The sequence below is a fragment of the Galeopterus variegatus genome, unplaced genomic scaffold (genome assembly GCF_000696425.1).
Source record: "Galeopterus variegatus unplaced genomic scaffold, G_variegatus-3.0.2 Scaffold3732, whole genome shotgun sequence".
In the NCBI taxonomy this organism is placed as follows: domain Eukaryota; kingdom Metazoa; phylum Chordata; class Mammalia; order Dermoptera; family Cynocephalidae; genus Galeopterus; species Galeopterus variegatus.
This window is the reverse complement of record NW_007729843.1, coordinates 148,912-165,593: the sequence shown is the minus strand read 5'-3', so window position 1 is coordinate 165,593 and position 16,682 is coordinate 148,912. Positions and strand designations below refer to the sequence as shown.

The following is a 16,682-nucleotide window of genomic DNA, read 5'->3' as shown; positions in this document are numbered from 1 at the left end:
CCTCTGCAAGTCCAACACACTGCTATGGTCTTTCTTTTCTTCCTTCTTTCTCTCTTAGCTCCCACATATGATGGAGCACATATGGTATTTGTCCCTCTGTGCTTTGCTTATTTCACTCAACCTAAGTTTCTCCAAGCTCATTCATGTTGTTGCAAATGGGAGAATTTCATTCTTTTTTATGGCAGAGTAGTATTCCATAGTGTATATATACCACAGTTTCCTTATCTAATCATCCATCGATGGACATTTAGGTTGGTTCCATGTCTTGGCTATTGTAAACAGAGCTGCGATGAACATTGGAGTGCAGGTATCCCTTGGACATGATGATTTCCATTCCTCTGGGTATATACCCAGAAGTGGGATTGCTGGATCGTATGGAAGATCTGTCTGTAGCTGTTTGAGAAAACTCCAAACTGTTTTCCAAAGTGGTTGTACCAATTTACAGTCCCACCAACAGTGCAGGAGTGTTCCCTTCTTTCTACACCCTCGCCAGCATTTGTTATTGACTGTCTTTTTGATTATAGCTCGTCTAACTGGGGAAAGGTTGTATCTCAATATAGTTTTAATTTGCATTCCCTGATGACTAGTGATGTTGAGCATTTTTTCATGTACCTGTTGGCCATTTGTATGTCTTCCTTTGAAAAATGTCTGTTCAGTTCCTTTGCCCATTTTTTAATTGGGTTATTTGTTTTTTTACTGTGCAATTGTTTGAGTTCCTTGTATATTCTAGATATACAATGTCAGATGCATAGTTAGCAAAAATTTTCTCCCACTCTGTAGGTTGTCATTTCACTCTGCTGATTGTTTCCTTTGCTGTGCAGAAGGAAACAATTAGTTTGATATAGTCCCATTTGTTTATTTTTTCTTTTACTGCTTATGCTTTCAGGCTCATGTTCATAAAGTCTGTGCCCAGACCTAGCTACTGAAGTGTTTCAGGTCAATTTTACTGATATATTTGGGTTTAATCTACCACTTTTCTACTTGTTTTCTCTTTATCTTTCTTGTTCTGCCTTTCCTCTTTCTTTTAGATTGATTTTGTCTTTTTATTATTTCACATTCCCTACCCCACCCCTGTTCATTTATTAGTTATACTTCTAAAAATATTCTTTAATAGCTGTTATTCTGTTATGTCAGATATTGCTAATCGATCACAAAACTCATTTCTACAGAGCCCAGATACAACCCAAGAATCTTCCATACAACATTACAAAAATTCCTATGAAAAACATTCAACTCCTCAATTTAAGCAACGTCTAACTCACAGCAAACATTCAACTTTACATCTAGATATTTGGAAGCATTATGGCTGACAGTGAAACATTTTAGTTTTTTCACCAACAGAGTGGCATATAACTTATGGCTTCACTAATGGGCTAAATTTATCAAATATTTTTTGGAATGGATTTTGAGAAATATTTCTCATCTACTGTATGTAAAATTTTAACTTCAATTCTCTAGTTATTACAGGTGATAACATTCTCCATATCAAAGGACATTTTTATCTCCCGGAGTCTGAAATGGAAAATAGGTGCAAGCCTTCTAGTATCCTATATGAGAATGGGTTGTAAAACCCTGAGCAGTGAATACTTTCCAAACATGTCTGCACATTGAAATTGCCTGGGGAGCTGCAGAAATACTGATGCCTGTGCCCCATCCTCAGATTGGGATTTAATTGTTGTGGGTTGTGGCCAAGGCTTGGTATTTTTGAAAAATCCCCAGGTGATTCTAATGTCCCAGCAAGTTTGGGAACCATTGAACTGGAGGTCTTGAGCTATGTATTTCAAACCTCAAACCTCTGGATAGCATGAAACTTAGTTTTCTGCATTAAAGTTTAAGGCAAGACAATGAGATCAGTCTAATTGGATTTATCAGGTTGCAGTCTACATGAGCAGGGCATTATTTACATAAAGCCAGAGCATTGATGAAAAAAGGCAATCAAATCAGTTATGTGCACAAAGTCACACACACGCACATACACAAACAAATTGTCAATATTGAAAACAATCAGGATTTTAAAGTAACTATGTCAAATTCAGTTTATATCCCAATGAGGATAAACATAAAATTCAGGGAGCCCATCTAAATTTGAATTTCAGATAAACAAATAATTTTTTAGTATAAGTATGTCCCATGCAATACTTGGGACATACTTATACTAAATTTTGTTGTTTATCTGAAATTCAAATTTAACCACACATCCTGTATTTTTATTTGCTAAATCTAAAAACCTTGCCCCAATTTTAAAAGGATTAACCTGTGCAGTAATTCAGTGTACTAGGACAAATCAGGAAAAAAATTAACCTTAGCTTCTTGTTCATTGCATGTTCTGTTTTCTCAATTACATTGCCTGGTTAACCACCTCAAGCTCTACTTGACTTTGTCTGCACTGAGGGCCAACTGTACCTTATTCTGCCTCTTCTGTCTTCTTCGGAGGCGCAGGAACTCCTTGTGTTGCCGGGAGACAAAATTCACCGCTGCGTATTCCAGTAAGGCGGCAAACACGAACAGAAGGCACACCGCCATCCAGATGTCAATCGCTTTTACATAGGAGACCAGAGAGAGAGAGAGAGAGAGAGAGAGAGAGAGATGCTATGAAAGCTTTCAGAGAAATCAGATTCTTAGTGGTGTAAGCAGTAGAATAACCTCATTTCCTTGGTCAAGTATTTTCTAGCCTTTCCTTAAGAAAGTGCTTAAGCAATGCATCAATTCCACTTTGTAGGTTTTGGGCAGAACACCTGCTGAAGTAGCTTCACCCCTGAGACTAGCTCCAAACATGAGTATGAGAATTCTCCTAATGAGAGTAGATTCTAAGTGTTCTCAGCACAAAAAGATAAGTATGTGAGGTAATGCATATATTAAATAGCTTGTTTTCACCATTTCATGATGTATACTTCTATCAGAATATGTTGTACACCAAAAATATATACAATTTTTACCTATCAATTAAAATAATAATAATAAAAAAATTCCCTTAATGAAGAGAAATAAAAACAAAACTTCAAGGTAAAATAGAATGGACACTGTTATTAAAACTGCTCACTTCTATTTTTCCTAACATTTAAAAACAAATATAATTAAGATAATCCAAAAACTTGGATGAGAAATAAACTGTGTATGGCCTTAGGCCCTTCAGAAACCAATTGTTAATTTCTGTTAATTTACTGATCCTGACATGAAAACACAGTTGTAAATAGTTTTAAACTCTCACAGTTCGAGAATATTCAACCAAAGTAAAACATCAGGGCTCTAGCCTTGAGAAAGTATCTGGTTAAAAAGGAAACTTTTATAACCCTGCAGAGTGTTTGGTTGTGTGTTTATTAAGTGTTATAATTTGACAAAGCAGATTCTGAAAGCAAATACTTTTTACTTGCAATGGATGTTTCCTCATTTCACTCAATTTACAACTATTTTTTAAAGTATAAGAGGGGAAATAATTGGACAAAGTTGTAACATATTGTATGCCAGACTAAAAAGGACATTTACCAAACTGCCAACTGAATGTGTACTCTCCAGTACTAATTTTTAAATAGGGTTTCCTATTTTTTTGGTGGCTATCACTAGTGCTTGCAAGCCAGTATTTTAAGCATTTTACATGTATTAATTTTTTAACCCTTACAACAGCTGTATTATCCCCGTTTTCTAATGAGAAAACTGGGGTACAGAGGAGTTAAATTATCACCCAAGTTCACAAAACTAATAAGTGACAGAACTAAGATTGGAACTGGAACTCAGTCTGACTAGTGGATTTCCTTTCCAAACACACACAAACACTACTAGGATTGCAAAGTTTGTATCTTGCATTTTCCCTTTGACCTTTAAAATAAGCATTTCCCATGTCGTTTAACTTTCTTCTAAATCATAATCTGATGCTTGCATAATGATCCGTACCATGATTAATCATTCCGCATTACAGGACATTTAAGTTATCTTCTATTTTATTTTCTACGACTATAAATTTTGCTGCTATAAACGTTCTTCCCCCAAACGTTCTTTTTGAGAATAGGCCCCTGTGCAGTTTGACTCTTTATATCACCAGCACGGGACCTGGCAAATAGTGGGTAGGTGTTAGTTATGTGGGATGGATGAATAGATGGATGGGTGAATAATTGAATGAAAGAAAAAAAGGAAGGAAGAAAGGAAAGAAGGAAGAAAATATCTAGCTATCTTTGCATCTTTGTGCTTTAATTTCAACAACCCTAAGCTATATGCTCTTACCCACAATTGCATATATTTGGTACTTCTAAGAGTGGACTGTGAGTGAGTTTTTATTTTCTCAGCATACCTAGCATTCCTGGAATGTTTCCTTCATTAATAAACAATAATTTGTTCTGCGTTTGCTCTTATGAAGCAATCCTGTTCTTCTGTAATAATAGAGCATTATCAATCACAGCATTCCGGGTCATATATTATTCAGAGAGCCCGTAAATGTTTTAAGACCCAATAATGAGAGGAATTTGTCAGTGCCTGAGATGTTTCCATACAAAGAGCTAAGTCCAATAGAGCTGACCGCCATTCCTTCCCTTCCTGGTGTTTTCAGTATTCAGTAATTTGTAAACCTTTTCCCCATCTCCTTCTGACCATCAGCAGGCCAAGCACGTACTTGGCTTCTTTTATAGCTGCTCATAAATGAATCCTTTCAGTCTCTTAATCATTTTAGTTGGTCTCTGAGTTTCCTCCAAATCACGAACATCTTTCCAGCACTGAAGTGCTGGCATTAAATGCATTATTCACACGGATTTAGAGGGTGTTGTGAGACATCTATTACATATGATGTGATGTTCCTTGGTGCTGGTCTCTCCGGATTGAAATGCTTTTCGTTGCTTTTACCCAGCTCTGATGTCAGATTCTCATCCTTTGGCTGCTAATCCTTAGATGTTCTTAGCTCACATCTTCCCCTGTCACATTCTTTTTATGATTCTTGGGATTACATGATCCCTTCCTGAACTACCTTACTACAAACTTGCAGGATAGTTTTCAAAGGTAATTAAGTCCTCAAAATGTTGTTATGATTTACTGAATTGGTAGCGTTTCAGGCATATTTAATTGAGAAAAACAAAAATAAACATTGATGGTATACTACGTGGAAGGCACTGTACTAGGCGATGGTGAGAGGTAGGGCGAAAGATACAAAGATGACTAAGGTGCATATCAATTCTTTCCAGGGCTTTCCTGATTACATTTCAAAGGAACCTGTTCACACTTTGCTGCAGAAAGTATAATTTATGTGGATCAGGAAGCAGCAAATTATGGACCATGGATTAAATCCAGCCTACCACATATCTCATAAATAAAGTTTTACGGGAACACAGCTACTCTTGCATATTTTCATATTGTCTCTGGCTATTTTTTGCGCTTATGTGGCACAGTTGAGTAGCTGTAACAGAAACGAAATGGCCCACCAAGCCTAAAATACTATATGGCCCTTTATAGAAAATGTTTGCCAGCCCCTGACCTAGATTCTAATGTTGTCTGGTTTGTCCTGGAGTTGTACATCCCAGTGGCCCTGCTTCAATGCTTAGAAACCCATGGGGTATTGAGGGAGCCAGTCACGTGAACATGTAACAGATACAAAGTGGATGTCCACACGCCAAAGTAGAGGAAGGATCAAAAGGCTGATGGAATATGGGGAGGTTGATGATGACAGGGAATATCAGAAAAGGCCTTGTTCCTGGATGGTGTAGGGCTTGAGGAAAGCCTGCACTTTGATGGGTGGAAGAAGCTATGAAATTAAAGCCATGAAGATAGGAGAGAGTATGGCGTGCTTGGGGATGGTGAGCAGCCCTGGGCCTGGGATCTCCTGGGTGAAGGGTGGATAGGTAGACGGGGCCAGCAAAGAAGGCATTGAAAGCCAGGCAGATAGGTTTGGGGTTTCAAACTGCTCATGAAGACAAGCTAATGATGGTTTTAAAGTGGGATATGAATGTATAAGTCCTTTTCTAATTATTGTGATGTTATTTGTCTCCAAAAGTAAGAGTCATAGAAAAAGCAGGCATTTTCCCTCCTGTTGGAAGTGTGCCTCCCTCATCTTGGCACTCTCAACTCTATGCAGGGCTGGTCTCTTCCAGGCTCTCTAACATTTCTGAATCCTTTGCGGGACCTCTTCTTCCATTTATTATCTGTGTTCCTTGACCTCTTTCCTCTAAAATTGTTTACTCTATCCTATCCTCAATGAATTCATGCACTCTTATAGCTCTTTCTTCTTATTACCATGTGTGTGGAGGAGGAAGGATTGACCAAGTTCTTACGAATCCTGAGTTTCTTTTCCTCTACCAATAGATTAAATTTTGCAGTTAAGTTGCATCCCCAGTAAAATGTGGGCAGAAGTTATACATGCCTCTTCAGGGCCTCTAAAATTTCCCATGAGGTCTTTAATATTTAACCCTTCTGCAGCCACCTTGGATGTCACCTGTTAAAGATGGCAGTGCCATATGAGGGAAGAAGCTTGGATTCATAAATGACCTAGGGCTACCTACCCCCCAGTGGAGTGTAACACAAATGAGAAAGAAACTTTTATTTAGCCATATTTCAGGGTTTTGTGTTTCCAAGGCTCCCAAAGCTGTCCCTCAGCCCTGACTTCTTACCAGCGTTCCTGTGCTAATTGTAAAATGCCTACAGGTAATATTTGCAAAACTAAACTCATTAAAGGGCCCCTCTTTCCCATTCACCTCATTCAAATCTTTCTTCTCACTAGCAACCCTGGTTTCACCACTGGTTCTTTCTTTGCCTTCATCTCTAATACTCAATGTGTTGCAAAGACTTAACATTTCTTTCTGCAAAGTACCCTTGGGTTTACTATTTTCTCTCCATTCCAAAGATGTCACTACAATCTCAGCCTCGTTATTATAACTGTTGCCTAACTTGTCCCCCTGCATTCACTTCCTCCCCATGATACTTAGTCCTTTTGTTTCTGCGAGATTGAGTTTAAAATACCGATTTCATTTTGAAACAAATCTGCTTAAGATCTATTGTGGCTGCCTATTATAGGCTCTGGTACTCAAGATCCTACACAGCATGTGTCCACCTTAGTTATTCAATCTTATTCCACTCTTTCCTAACATACTTTGTTTAAGCAATTCTGCTTAACTCTGAGGAAGCCGAGTCCATTCTCACTGATGACTCTGTCTACACCAGTGGTTCCAAAATGAGGGGGGGGGGTGATTTTTGCACCCCAGGGGACATTTGACAATGTCTGGAGGCATTTTTGTTGTCACGAACAAGGGGAGGTGCTACTGGCATCTAGTAGGTTGAGATCAGGGATGCTGCTAAACATTCTATAATGCATAGGACAGCCCCCACAACAAAGAGTTATTCAGCCCAAATGCCAATAATTCTGAGGTTGATAAACACTGAGATAGAGAAAGGAAAAAAAGAAAAAGAAAACCCAAACCTAGGTATCTATGCTTAGTCCAGTGATTCTTAACCAGGGATAATGGTGCTCCCAAGGTCATTCAACAACGTCTGAAGCTGTTTTTGGTTGTCTCAACTTCTAAGTGAGGAGTTGCTACTGGTTTATAGTAGGTAGAAGCCAGGAATGCTGCTAAATACCCAACAATGCACAGTACAGCCCTTCATGACAAATAATTATCCAGCCTCAAATGTTAATAGTGTCATAAGGTTGAGAAACTCTGGTCTACACTCTTCACCCAGCATAGAAATTCTTCCCACATTTTTGTTACCTATTTATTCATTTCCAGGTAATTCCTCAAGGGGTAGCCTAAATTCTATCTCCAAGGTGATGCTTTCTCTGCCTATTTTAGCCCACATGTCTTGCCCATCTTTAGAATTTGTAATGTGCTTATAGATAGTAACATCCAGTTTAGTGTTTACTTCATGCACATGTGTTTTATCCACCCAACTAAAGTATAGAATACTCAGAGGGATAAAGACTCAGTAATGTCTTTTGTATCCATACCACCAAGGACAAGTCTTTGTGCATATAGTAAATGCCCCATAAGTTTCTGTTAATTGTCAAATTTTCCAAGTGGTATATAAATTCAAATTCTTTTCATGATCACTGCTTTATATGAAGGGTCAGCTACGAAAAAAAAAAAAAGACAATTAAAAGGAAGAAAAATTTGGCTTAGGTCTTTTAGAGATGATAGCTAATGATATCCAGATTACTCTTGATTTGTTTTCTGGTGGAAAGGTAGAGCCAGTCAAGTGGTTTTTGTGGTGTTAGGTAAGCATTTATCCGTTGTTTGGGCAAATCAGTCAGATGGTGAAATTTAGTTAATTCTTGGTTATTTTGGTATCATGCTGACATTCTGCAGAACTATTTCCCATTAATGTTCTCTTCAATACCGTTTCAGCATTTTTTGAAAACTTTGGCAACTTTTCTTGAGTCAATTTTTTTCATTAATCACATCATCAGTACAGGTTCACTGTGGAAAATTGTCATGATTTTATTTACTTTAACCCCACAGTTTGTTTTGTCTGTGTTTAGACACTATACTGTTTCATGTGTTATGAAGCCTTGGGTTGGGCCATTTTCTACCTGATGTTTATCCCAAGGACAGAAGACTGGGTCATCATTGTACAAGGATTACCCAAATGTGCTTATAGCTTGGATACCCTTCCCATTCCTCATGGTCAAGGCACTCTCCCATGTGACGATGCACCAACTAAAGTATATCCATATTCCCAGCCCCTAGGATGACCCCAGGGAGCTGCGACATTCCTCCAGCAGCTGGTCATGGAGGATTGCTTATGAACATGCACAGAGAGGATAAATTCACTACAGAGGAGAAAAACCACAAATTACTATGACCAACCAAGTATTGTTTTTTAATAGAAAAGAGACAAAATCGAATACATAGGGCAATCTCAAAATACTCAGATTTTTTTTTCTTTAAGTGTAATAATCTCTCACACCCACTTGCTTGAGTCAATGATTCATTATTCTCAAACTATGCCTGCAAACCACTCCTAAAGCAGAATAGAAGCTTTTCTTCTCTGTACAGTATAATTTCATTTTATCTAGTAAAGAAGTAGAAAATTTTAAATTAACCTTGATTAGTGCAGCTGTTGAAATGAGGGATACCGATTGGCCACAGTAGCCTGAGATGTGCTTCCCTTGCGTGGAATAGAAGACTTTGGTAGCTCCAATCAACTTTTCTTTTATTGAATGCTATGAAGTATACTACTTTCCTCTGAATCCCCATTTTATGGGGAAGAAAAATAAGTTTATTAAATGTATGTCTAAATCTGATATAGCTAGTAATCAATAGAGATGAAAATGAGAATTCTGACTTTGCTTTACTGTTTTGTTTTTTATCTAAACTCACTGTATCATGAAAAAAATATAGACAGTCAATCCTGGTACCAAAGATCCATGGTTTTGTATAATTTTCTCTTTACAGTTTCACTGCCAAGTTGCCATTTTTATTGCCTAATTAAGGACTTTACTCTTGCTGTTTATTGCTTGGGAAATCAGATTTCCTTGGCAGAGAATGATTGTAGAAACACTGACTACCTAGCCCATTTCAGTGTTACCACCCCAACCCTATTTTCTGTTCAAGTCCAATATTGTTGAATTCTAGGCAGAGTACTTGACTAAACACAACTCTTGTGAAGGTGCTGTTTGCAGAAATAGCCATTGGGTGGCAGTGCATTCAAGCCTGGTATCTGGAGGAACCAACCAGTTACAAATGGACCTGAGCAACCTTTCGGGACCAATTAGTTGTTGGGCATTAGGTAGGTGGTGCACAGGCGTAGATAGCTGATATTATTTCTAAAGATGAATAAGTTTCTTTCCATTATGGTGGTGAGAAAACTGTTCAAAGCTTGCCAAAACTCTATACATGTGAGTTTTGTGGGTCAAGAGGTACAAGAAGAGTAGAACAGCCAGCCCCAGAATACACGAGGAAAACCAGGTGATACTTATTGTTGGAGGCATCATAGGGACACTGTACAGAAAAGCTCCTCCAAGTCTTAGCCACCTTCATATGTAGGCATCTGGGGGAGTCAAGGTGAGGAGGGTGTGACATCTAGAGGATGAGGAGAAAGCAGGACTAGGAGCATCTTCTTCCCTGTGCTTGTGTCTGCCACGTTTCGCTACATTTTCAACAGATGGATAAGAATACTGATTCCTTCCATAGTCTATCTCCTGTGACTGCACCTTCAGTGAACAAACAAGCGATTTATATATTTTTTTCTAATGGGGGTAAGAATGAGGAGGGAGCAGGGGTCAGGAGCAAAATTGTCCACTAGTGGAAGACCACCCTAATGAAGAAAAGAGCCAATTGGAATATCTCAGTACTGGAAAGACAACCATGGGCTTTTGGGATGCTCCACTTAATAGATGTTTATGTAGTCATTGTGTGTGTGTGTGTGTGTGTGTGTGTGTGTGTGTGTGTGTGTGTGTGTGTAAGTGAAAGAGAGAGAGAGGAGAGAGACTGGGGAGACCATGAAGATGGGGAGGAAAGGAAGAAAATGAACATCTTTGGAGCCACTCCAACTTGGATTTGGATCCTAGCTGAATGACCAATAGACTTGGGAAAATTACTTAACCTTTCAGAATCTTAATTTATTCATATTGAAGTAGGGGCCCAAGGATTTCAGTCCCATGGGGTCACTGAAGTACTGAATAAGACACTTTATGTAAATCTTAACACTCATTTGGCACATTATAGATAGTCACATTGGTTTGCAAAGGATGAGCTCTGAAGACATTGCATAATTCAAAACTTGCATAATTCAAGGCAATTTTCCCTAGAGGAATAAATGTAAAGTAGAATCTGTTGTAATTCATGTTCTGTGCATGCATTAAGACTTCATTAGTATTTTTATATTGCCCTATCCTAAATGCACATAATCTAAGTTCACATACAATAGAACTTCGTTGTAGTGAGCACTTCTATATGTCACAGGGGCCAAGATGTGCTGTTATAAAAACAAAACAAAACGTCACCACCACCACCACCATCAACAAAAAGCTTGGAACAATACAGCTCTGTGAGTTATCTCCACTATAAGGATAACAAAACTGAGTTTGCTCATTAACTTTACCAAGATCACGCAGCAAAAGAATGATTGAGTTGCAATTCACATTTAATTTGGCTTGACTCCAAATTCTGTGCTTTTCTAGCTCACTGATCCCCGTGGGAACCTCCCTCTCTGGGGGTGAGTCAGGGAAATTACTCACAGACTGTGGTTTCACCAGATGACAACATCTGATGTAAAAGACAGGTGAGAAAGTACATGCAGTGGGATGGGCAAGTCAGAAACTGCAGTGCTGTCACACCTGCAGTCATGGAGATACTATGAAAATAAATGTTCAAAGATGGCAGATATAAGTTCTAGTGTTTACTAGCACAGTAGGGTGACAATAGTTGACAATAATTTATTGTATATTTCAAAATAGCTAGAAGAGGGGATTTAAAATGTTCCCAACACACAGAGATAATTGTTTGAGTTAATAGTTATCCCAGTTACTCTGATTTGACAATAACACATTTTATGCATGTCTCAAAATATCACAGGTACCCCATAAATATATATAATTATTATGTAACAATTTAATAAAAAAAGAAAGATGGCAGATAACCACAGTTGTCTTCATTTGCTTTCTCAGTCAGCAATTAGTGCTTTACTTCCTTAATTCTGTTTCCATTTCTTCATTTACTCCCCATCTCCGATCCCACCCCAGTTTTAAATTTCATGCTTTTGAGCAAGTAAGGAGAGGAGGGAAATTTAATTAAAACAGCCCAGTCCTGTTCTTTGGAGTAGACTGAGTGAAAGGCCTTGGAATAATGGATAGAGTTTATAGTGATGACAAAGGTTTCCTCCTGCTTTCCATCTTGTGTCCCCCAGAGAAGGCACTTGATGGGAGGTGGAGCATGGAAGAGCTGAGGAGTCTCCATCTCCTGGACCAGGCTTGCTGGCTTATAATTTCCAAATGGGCTATGCCCCCTAGCGTGGGATGAGGAGTCCAGATCAGGAAAATGGCACTGGCCAAACCTCTCACCCTGGCCATTTCTGAAATTCAGAACCTTATCAGAGTGAGTGGGTGGGCCCGTTTTGAGTAAGTATGTGCAGGCTCTTTACCATTTCATAGCAATCATGGGCGGTGTATTCCTGATGCAAGCCCACTTCTGAAATGAATGGTGGGTAAGATATGTAGGCAATGGATGATTCTGAGCTACAAAACAGGCAGTCTTAAAAGCCAGTTCAACCTGTAGTGATAGAGAAGACATTTCTCCAAGAACATTTGGACTCTCGCGATGACTCCAGGTTGCAAGGAGGCCCATCCTGGTGCTGAGCTTCCATGCAATGTACCTAGACCCTTTGATTACTAGGATAATAAATGCTGGGGATTAGAACAGGGATTCATTTGGTGGAGGGCCGAAGAGTATTTCACAGATGAGAATATGGCGTGAAACATTAATTTTAATTAAATGGCAGAGGCACTCAAAGCTTGGGAGCTTTCCTGCCCAGTCTCTGGCCTGTGGCCTGGTTTAGCTTCAGCACTGCACTTTCATGTGAGCTCAGAGTGGAAGCCACAGGTCAGCAAGGATGTCTCCATGGGAGCCAACTTGACAGAAACCTTTCCTTCTTGTCATGTGACTCTGGGCACTCAAGCCTAGTGTATTTTAACTTAGAGCTCTTGAAGCTAATCACCTACCTACTGTTTCATACTACCCAAAGTGAAAGTGAATTGGAAAAATTCCAGGCCCCACCATGCTCTAGGTTCCATGTGGGTAGGAGAAAACAAGAAAAGAAGCTATAGGTCAATCAGAGGTTGGGAATTAATATGGTACAAAAGTCTCTGGTTGGGCTGGTGATCTCACTTTTTGTTAGTGTAAATTACCAAGATCATTTTCTACTGTGTCCATTTCCTGTGGTTGAGCAGCATTTTGATGCAAGTCAGCTCCATGCCTTTCTCCTTACCACAAACCAGATGCATAAATCACCCTCTAATAATTAGATAGTTACTTGCAATAGATACTAGCCCACAGGAATCTATTAGTAATTAAAAAGAAATCCTACAGCCTTTTAAATAAAATGACATAAATGGATGTGTAAGCTCTGAAAAAATAAAAAAGTCCATGCCATCAGGAGGCATTATTATTTTTCAGTAAGTAAGTATACAGAATGCTCACAAGATAAATTGTGAATGTGAAAAGATTTTGGTTGGGCTCATTGAGCACATCAGTTTCTAATATATCAGCTGCTTCAGAGAGTTTAGATCAATTTCAGTCTCTTGGTAGAAATCAATCCTGTAGGATTATATAAACTAAGTGGAGACAGCAGGGCTGTGATGGAGAGAAAAGTGAGAAGATACCAGGGATGTGGGTCTTGGCTTTGCCACTGGCTGACTTTGCAAACTTGGTCACATCACTTCACCTTTCTGAGCCTCAGGTTTCTCCTTGGGGATATAAAAGGGTTGGACTGATGATCTTAAAGGGTTCTGCTATTCTAAGATTCTGTGACTCAAGGAAAAGAAAAAGTGATGAGAGAGAAAACTAAGTCAATAACAGTATTAGGTACCAATCTCAAGGTGATCAGAGCTCTGAATCCCAGAAGCAGGCTTCAGGCCCTCTACTCTGCCTTCTTACCAACTTTCAATGTCATCTGATAATGTGTATTCATTGAGCGCCTCTGTGTGCCAGGTAGAACTTGCCTAAAATGATGAATTGCTTGCTTAGAAACAAATGATGTAGTGAAAAAACAATTACATGTGTAATACCATGTGAGTAGCAGACACACTGAGTTCACACAGATTCATCGGGCAATTCTCATGTAAACTGGCAGCAGCTCATCTCAAGCCGCTGAATCTCTGTTTTCCTGCCTAAGAGATTTCTCTAGCACCTTAGTAACTTTCTCAATATGCATGCAAGGAAGCCTAGAACACTCGTATGAGCAGTCCTCAACCATGGATGGGAGAGTTGGTGGATAAAGAACCCAGATTTCCTGTTAGTTGGTGGGGCAAGTCTGAAGAGAATTCTACAGCGCTTTCAAAGGCTCTCTAGCACGATTGAACTATAGTTGCCTTCCATGGTAACCAACTCAGTAATACTTTTCTTGGCTTTTCTCTTTTCCCTGTTTACATTCCACACGTTCTCTCTTGTCTTGTCTGCAGTTTACTAAAACAGATTACCCAAACCTCAAGTTAGATCGGGGAAGCCTCCCACAAAAATGATGCCTGCCACATCATGCACCATTTACAACCAAGATGGCAAATAAACTACACATCCTCCTGAAAATTCCTTTCTTATTAACAAAAGCCATATATCTGGCTGATTTGCACATCACCAATAAGAATGGAGTGTTGACATAGGTCAAAAGCCAGTCTCAAGAAGTAAATACCAATCAATTTGGGAGTACATTACCCATGTAATTTAACATTACAAAACTGCAAAGCTAGTTTTAAATTTGTGAAATTAGAATTGTGTAAATGTAATAAAAACTAGTATTTCCTATCTAATACTGTTGGGGACATGCCAAAATAATTTTCTCATAAGCCTGTTTTGTCCTTGAAGTAATATTTTGTCTCTGAAACAACGTTTGCTTGTTACACTAATCTGGCCTCTAATCACTACTTGCGTTTTTTGCTTCTGTAACCAAGCTCGCTTCTCTATACTAGCTTAGTGAATGCTGAGGAAAGGAAAAAAAAATATAAAAACCCTGGAAGAGTCTGCTAATAAAAACTTTGTGAGATCTGAGCTTGGGGTCCAGATTTTCAAGCATTATCTTGTCTGGGACCACCGGCATGATAAATACCTGACTCTCCAACCATCTGAGTGCCGACCGCTTCCCTGTCAAAGTCCGTTCTGTAACAATACTATGTAAGAATTATTCAAGAGATACCAACCCTCCTGCAATCAGAGAAATAACAGTACCTTATTTACAGAAATGTCATATAAATAATTTGTCTCATGCTAAGTATAAAGCTCCTTAGGAAGGCTGAGTCACAGTTATATTTTGAGTCACAGTTATATATCCTACCTTACGGATGTAGATATTATGAAGAGACAAATTATTCCCGTTGACAGGACATAAATTAAAAATATTAACAGCTTTACACTAAAAAAACAATGCAGAGTTAGTTTTAATAGTGCGTAGCCTTCTAAAATGGGCCTTGATGATTTCTGCCTCCAGGTATTCATGTCCCTGTATAATCTCTTCTTCACTGTGGGCTGGGCCTAGAGGCTTACTTCTTTTCTTTTTCTTTTTGTGGTGGCTGGCCAGTACAAGGATCCAAACCCTTGGCCTTGGTGTTATAACACCTAACTGGCCAGCCCCTGGTGGCTTACTTCTCACAAATATAATATGTGGGAAATGATGGCATGCTACTTCCATGGTTAGGTTATAAAAGACCGACTTCCATCTTCCTTGCACATTCCTTCTTGCTGACATTCTGTCTTTAGCTCTTCTCATTGCTTGCCTTGGTGGAGAGGGCTACCTGGCAAGGAATTAAAGATGATATTCTGCCACCAGCCAGTGAGGAACTGAGGCCTCAGTCCAACAGCCCAGGAGGAACTGAATCCTGCCAACAATCACATGAGTAAGATTGGAAACAGATCCTTCTCTAGTTGAGCCTTCATGTGAAACTGCAGCCCCAGCTAACATCTTGATTTCAGCCTTGTGAGAAACCCTGAAACAGAAGTCTCAACTGGGTTGTGCCCAGAGTCCTGATCCATAGAAACTGTAAGATAAAAATGTTGTTGTTTAAACCACTAGGTTTTGGGGGTAATTCGTTATACAGCAATAGATAATTAATATATGATATCTTTGGTGGGGGGGGAGAGCAAGAGAGAGAGAAAAATGAAAATGGAGATGCAGGGGAAGAGGAGAAGGAGAGATATAAGTTGCTTGCTTTGGGCCTCATAAGTCCAGAATTTGGTAGACTTGATGATTTATTTTGGTACTTTTAAAAGAGGAAAGTCTAGTTAAAGAATAATAGCTATCTGGGAGGATAATTAATCAGTATAAGAGAACAAGAACCATAATATATTCATTTTAAATTTATTCATTCGGGTATGCTCCCTGCTTGAACATGTGTAAAGTAGCTACTCAAAATCAATTTGCTTGTACTCATGTTCAGGGGTCAGCAAATTACTGCCCATCAGTTAAATCTGTCCTGCCATCTGTTTTTATTAATAAAGTTTAATTAGAACACACCCATACCCATTTCTTTATATGTTGTCTATGGCTCCTTAGCCTCCACTTACAATGGTAGGGCTGAGTAATTGCAGTAGAGCTCTTACAGCCCAGAAGTCCTAAAATATTTACTATCTAGTCCTATACAGAAAAAATTCTTATAAACTCTCTCTCTAATCATATATTATAATTCAAGCTACCTGCTATCCAAAATAGTCTGAATCAATAAATTTTCTCTGTATTTTGATCAGCATAGAAAGTAAAATGGAATAATTCATACTTCAAAACATTCCATTATGACGACACAGAAACGGAGTGGAAGGCACCGGACCGGCCCAACTCTGCGAGCTCTGTGAGTCACCCCCAGTCCAGCCTCACTTGCGGGGCGAAGCCCGACTGCTCCCCGCCCACCTGGCTCCCACCTAAAACACCAGGCCAGGCGCCCGCAACAGAGCTGCCTCCATTTTCTCGGGTGGGGGCGGAGACGGCCGGCTTAGAGCAGGCAGGCCAGCCATCTCTGCTTGGCGCGGCTCCTCACTGAGACGTGCCATTTGCTTACCTCGACGTGGGGCACCCCGGGG

General features: G+C 39.3%; 1 protein-coding gene across 2 annotated transcripts in view; it reads right to left on the bottom strand.

Moving 5' to 3' along the window:
• GLRA2 (glycine receptor, alpha 2) overlaps positions 1-16,682 on the bottom strand; it is a 203,705-nt gene that overhangs the window by 46,200 nt on the left and 140,823 nt on the right. For both annotated transcript variants that reach the window (XM_008585837.1, XM_008585838.1), the window contains exon 8: positions 2,404-2,553. In XM_008585837.1, coding sequence (XP_008584059.1) covers positions 2,404-2,553 — 150 coding nt within the window. The remainder of the gene's footprint in view (positions 1-2,403; positions 2,554-16,682) is intronic.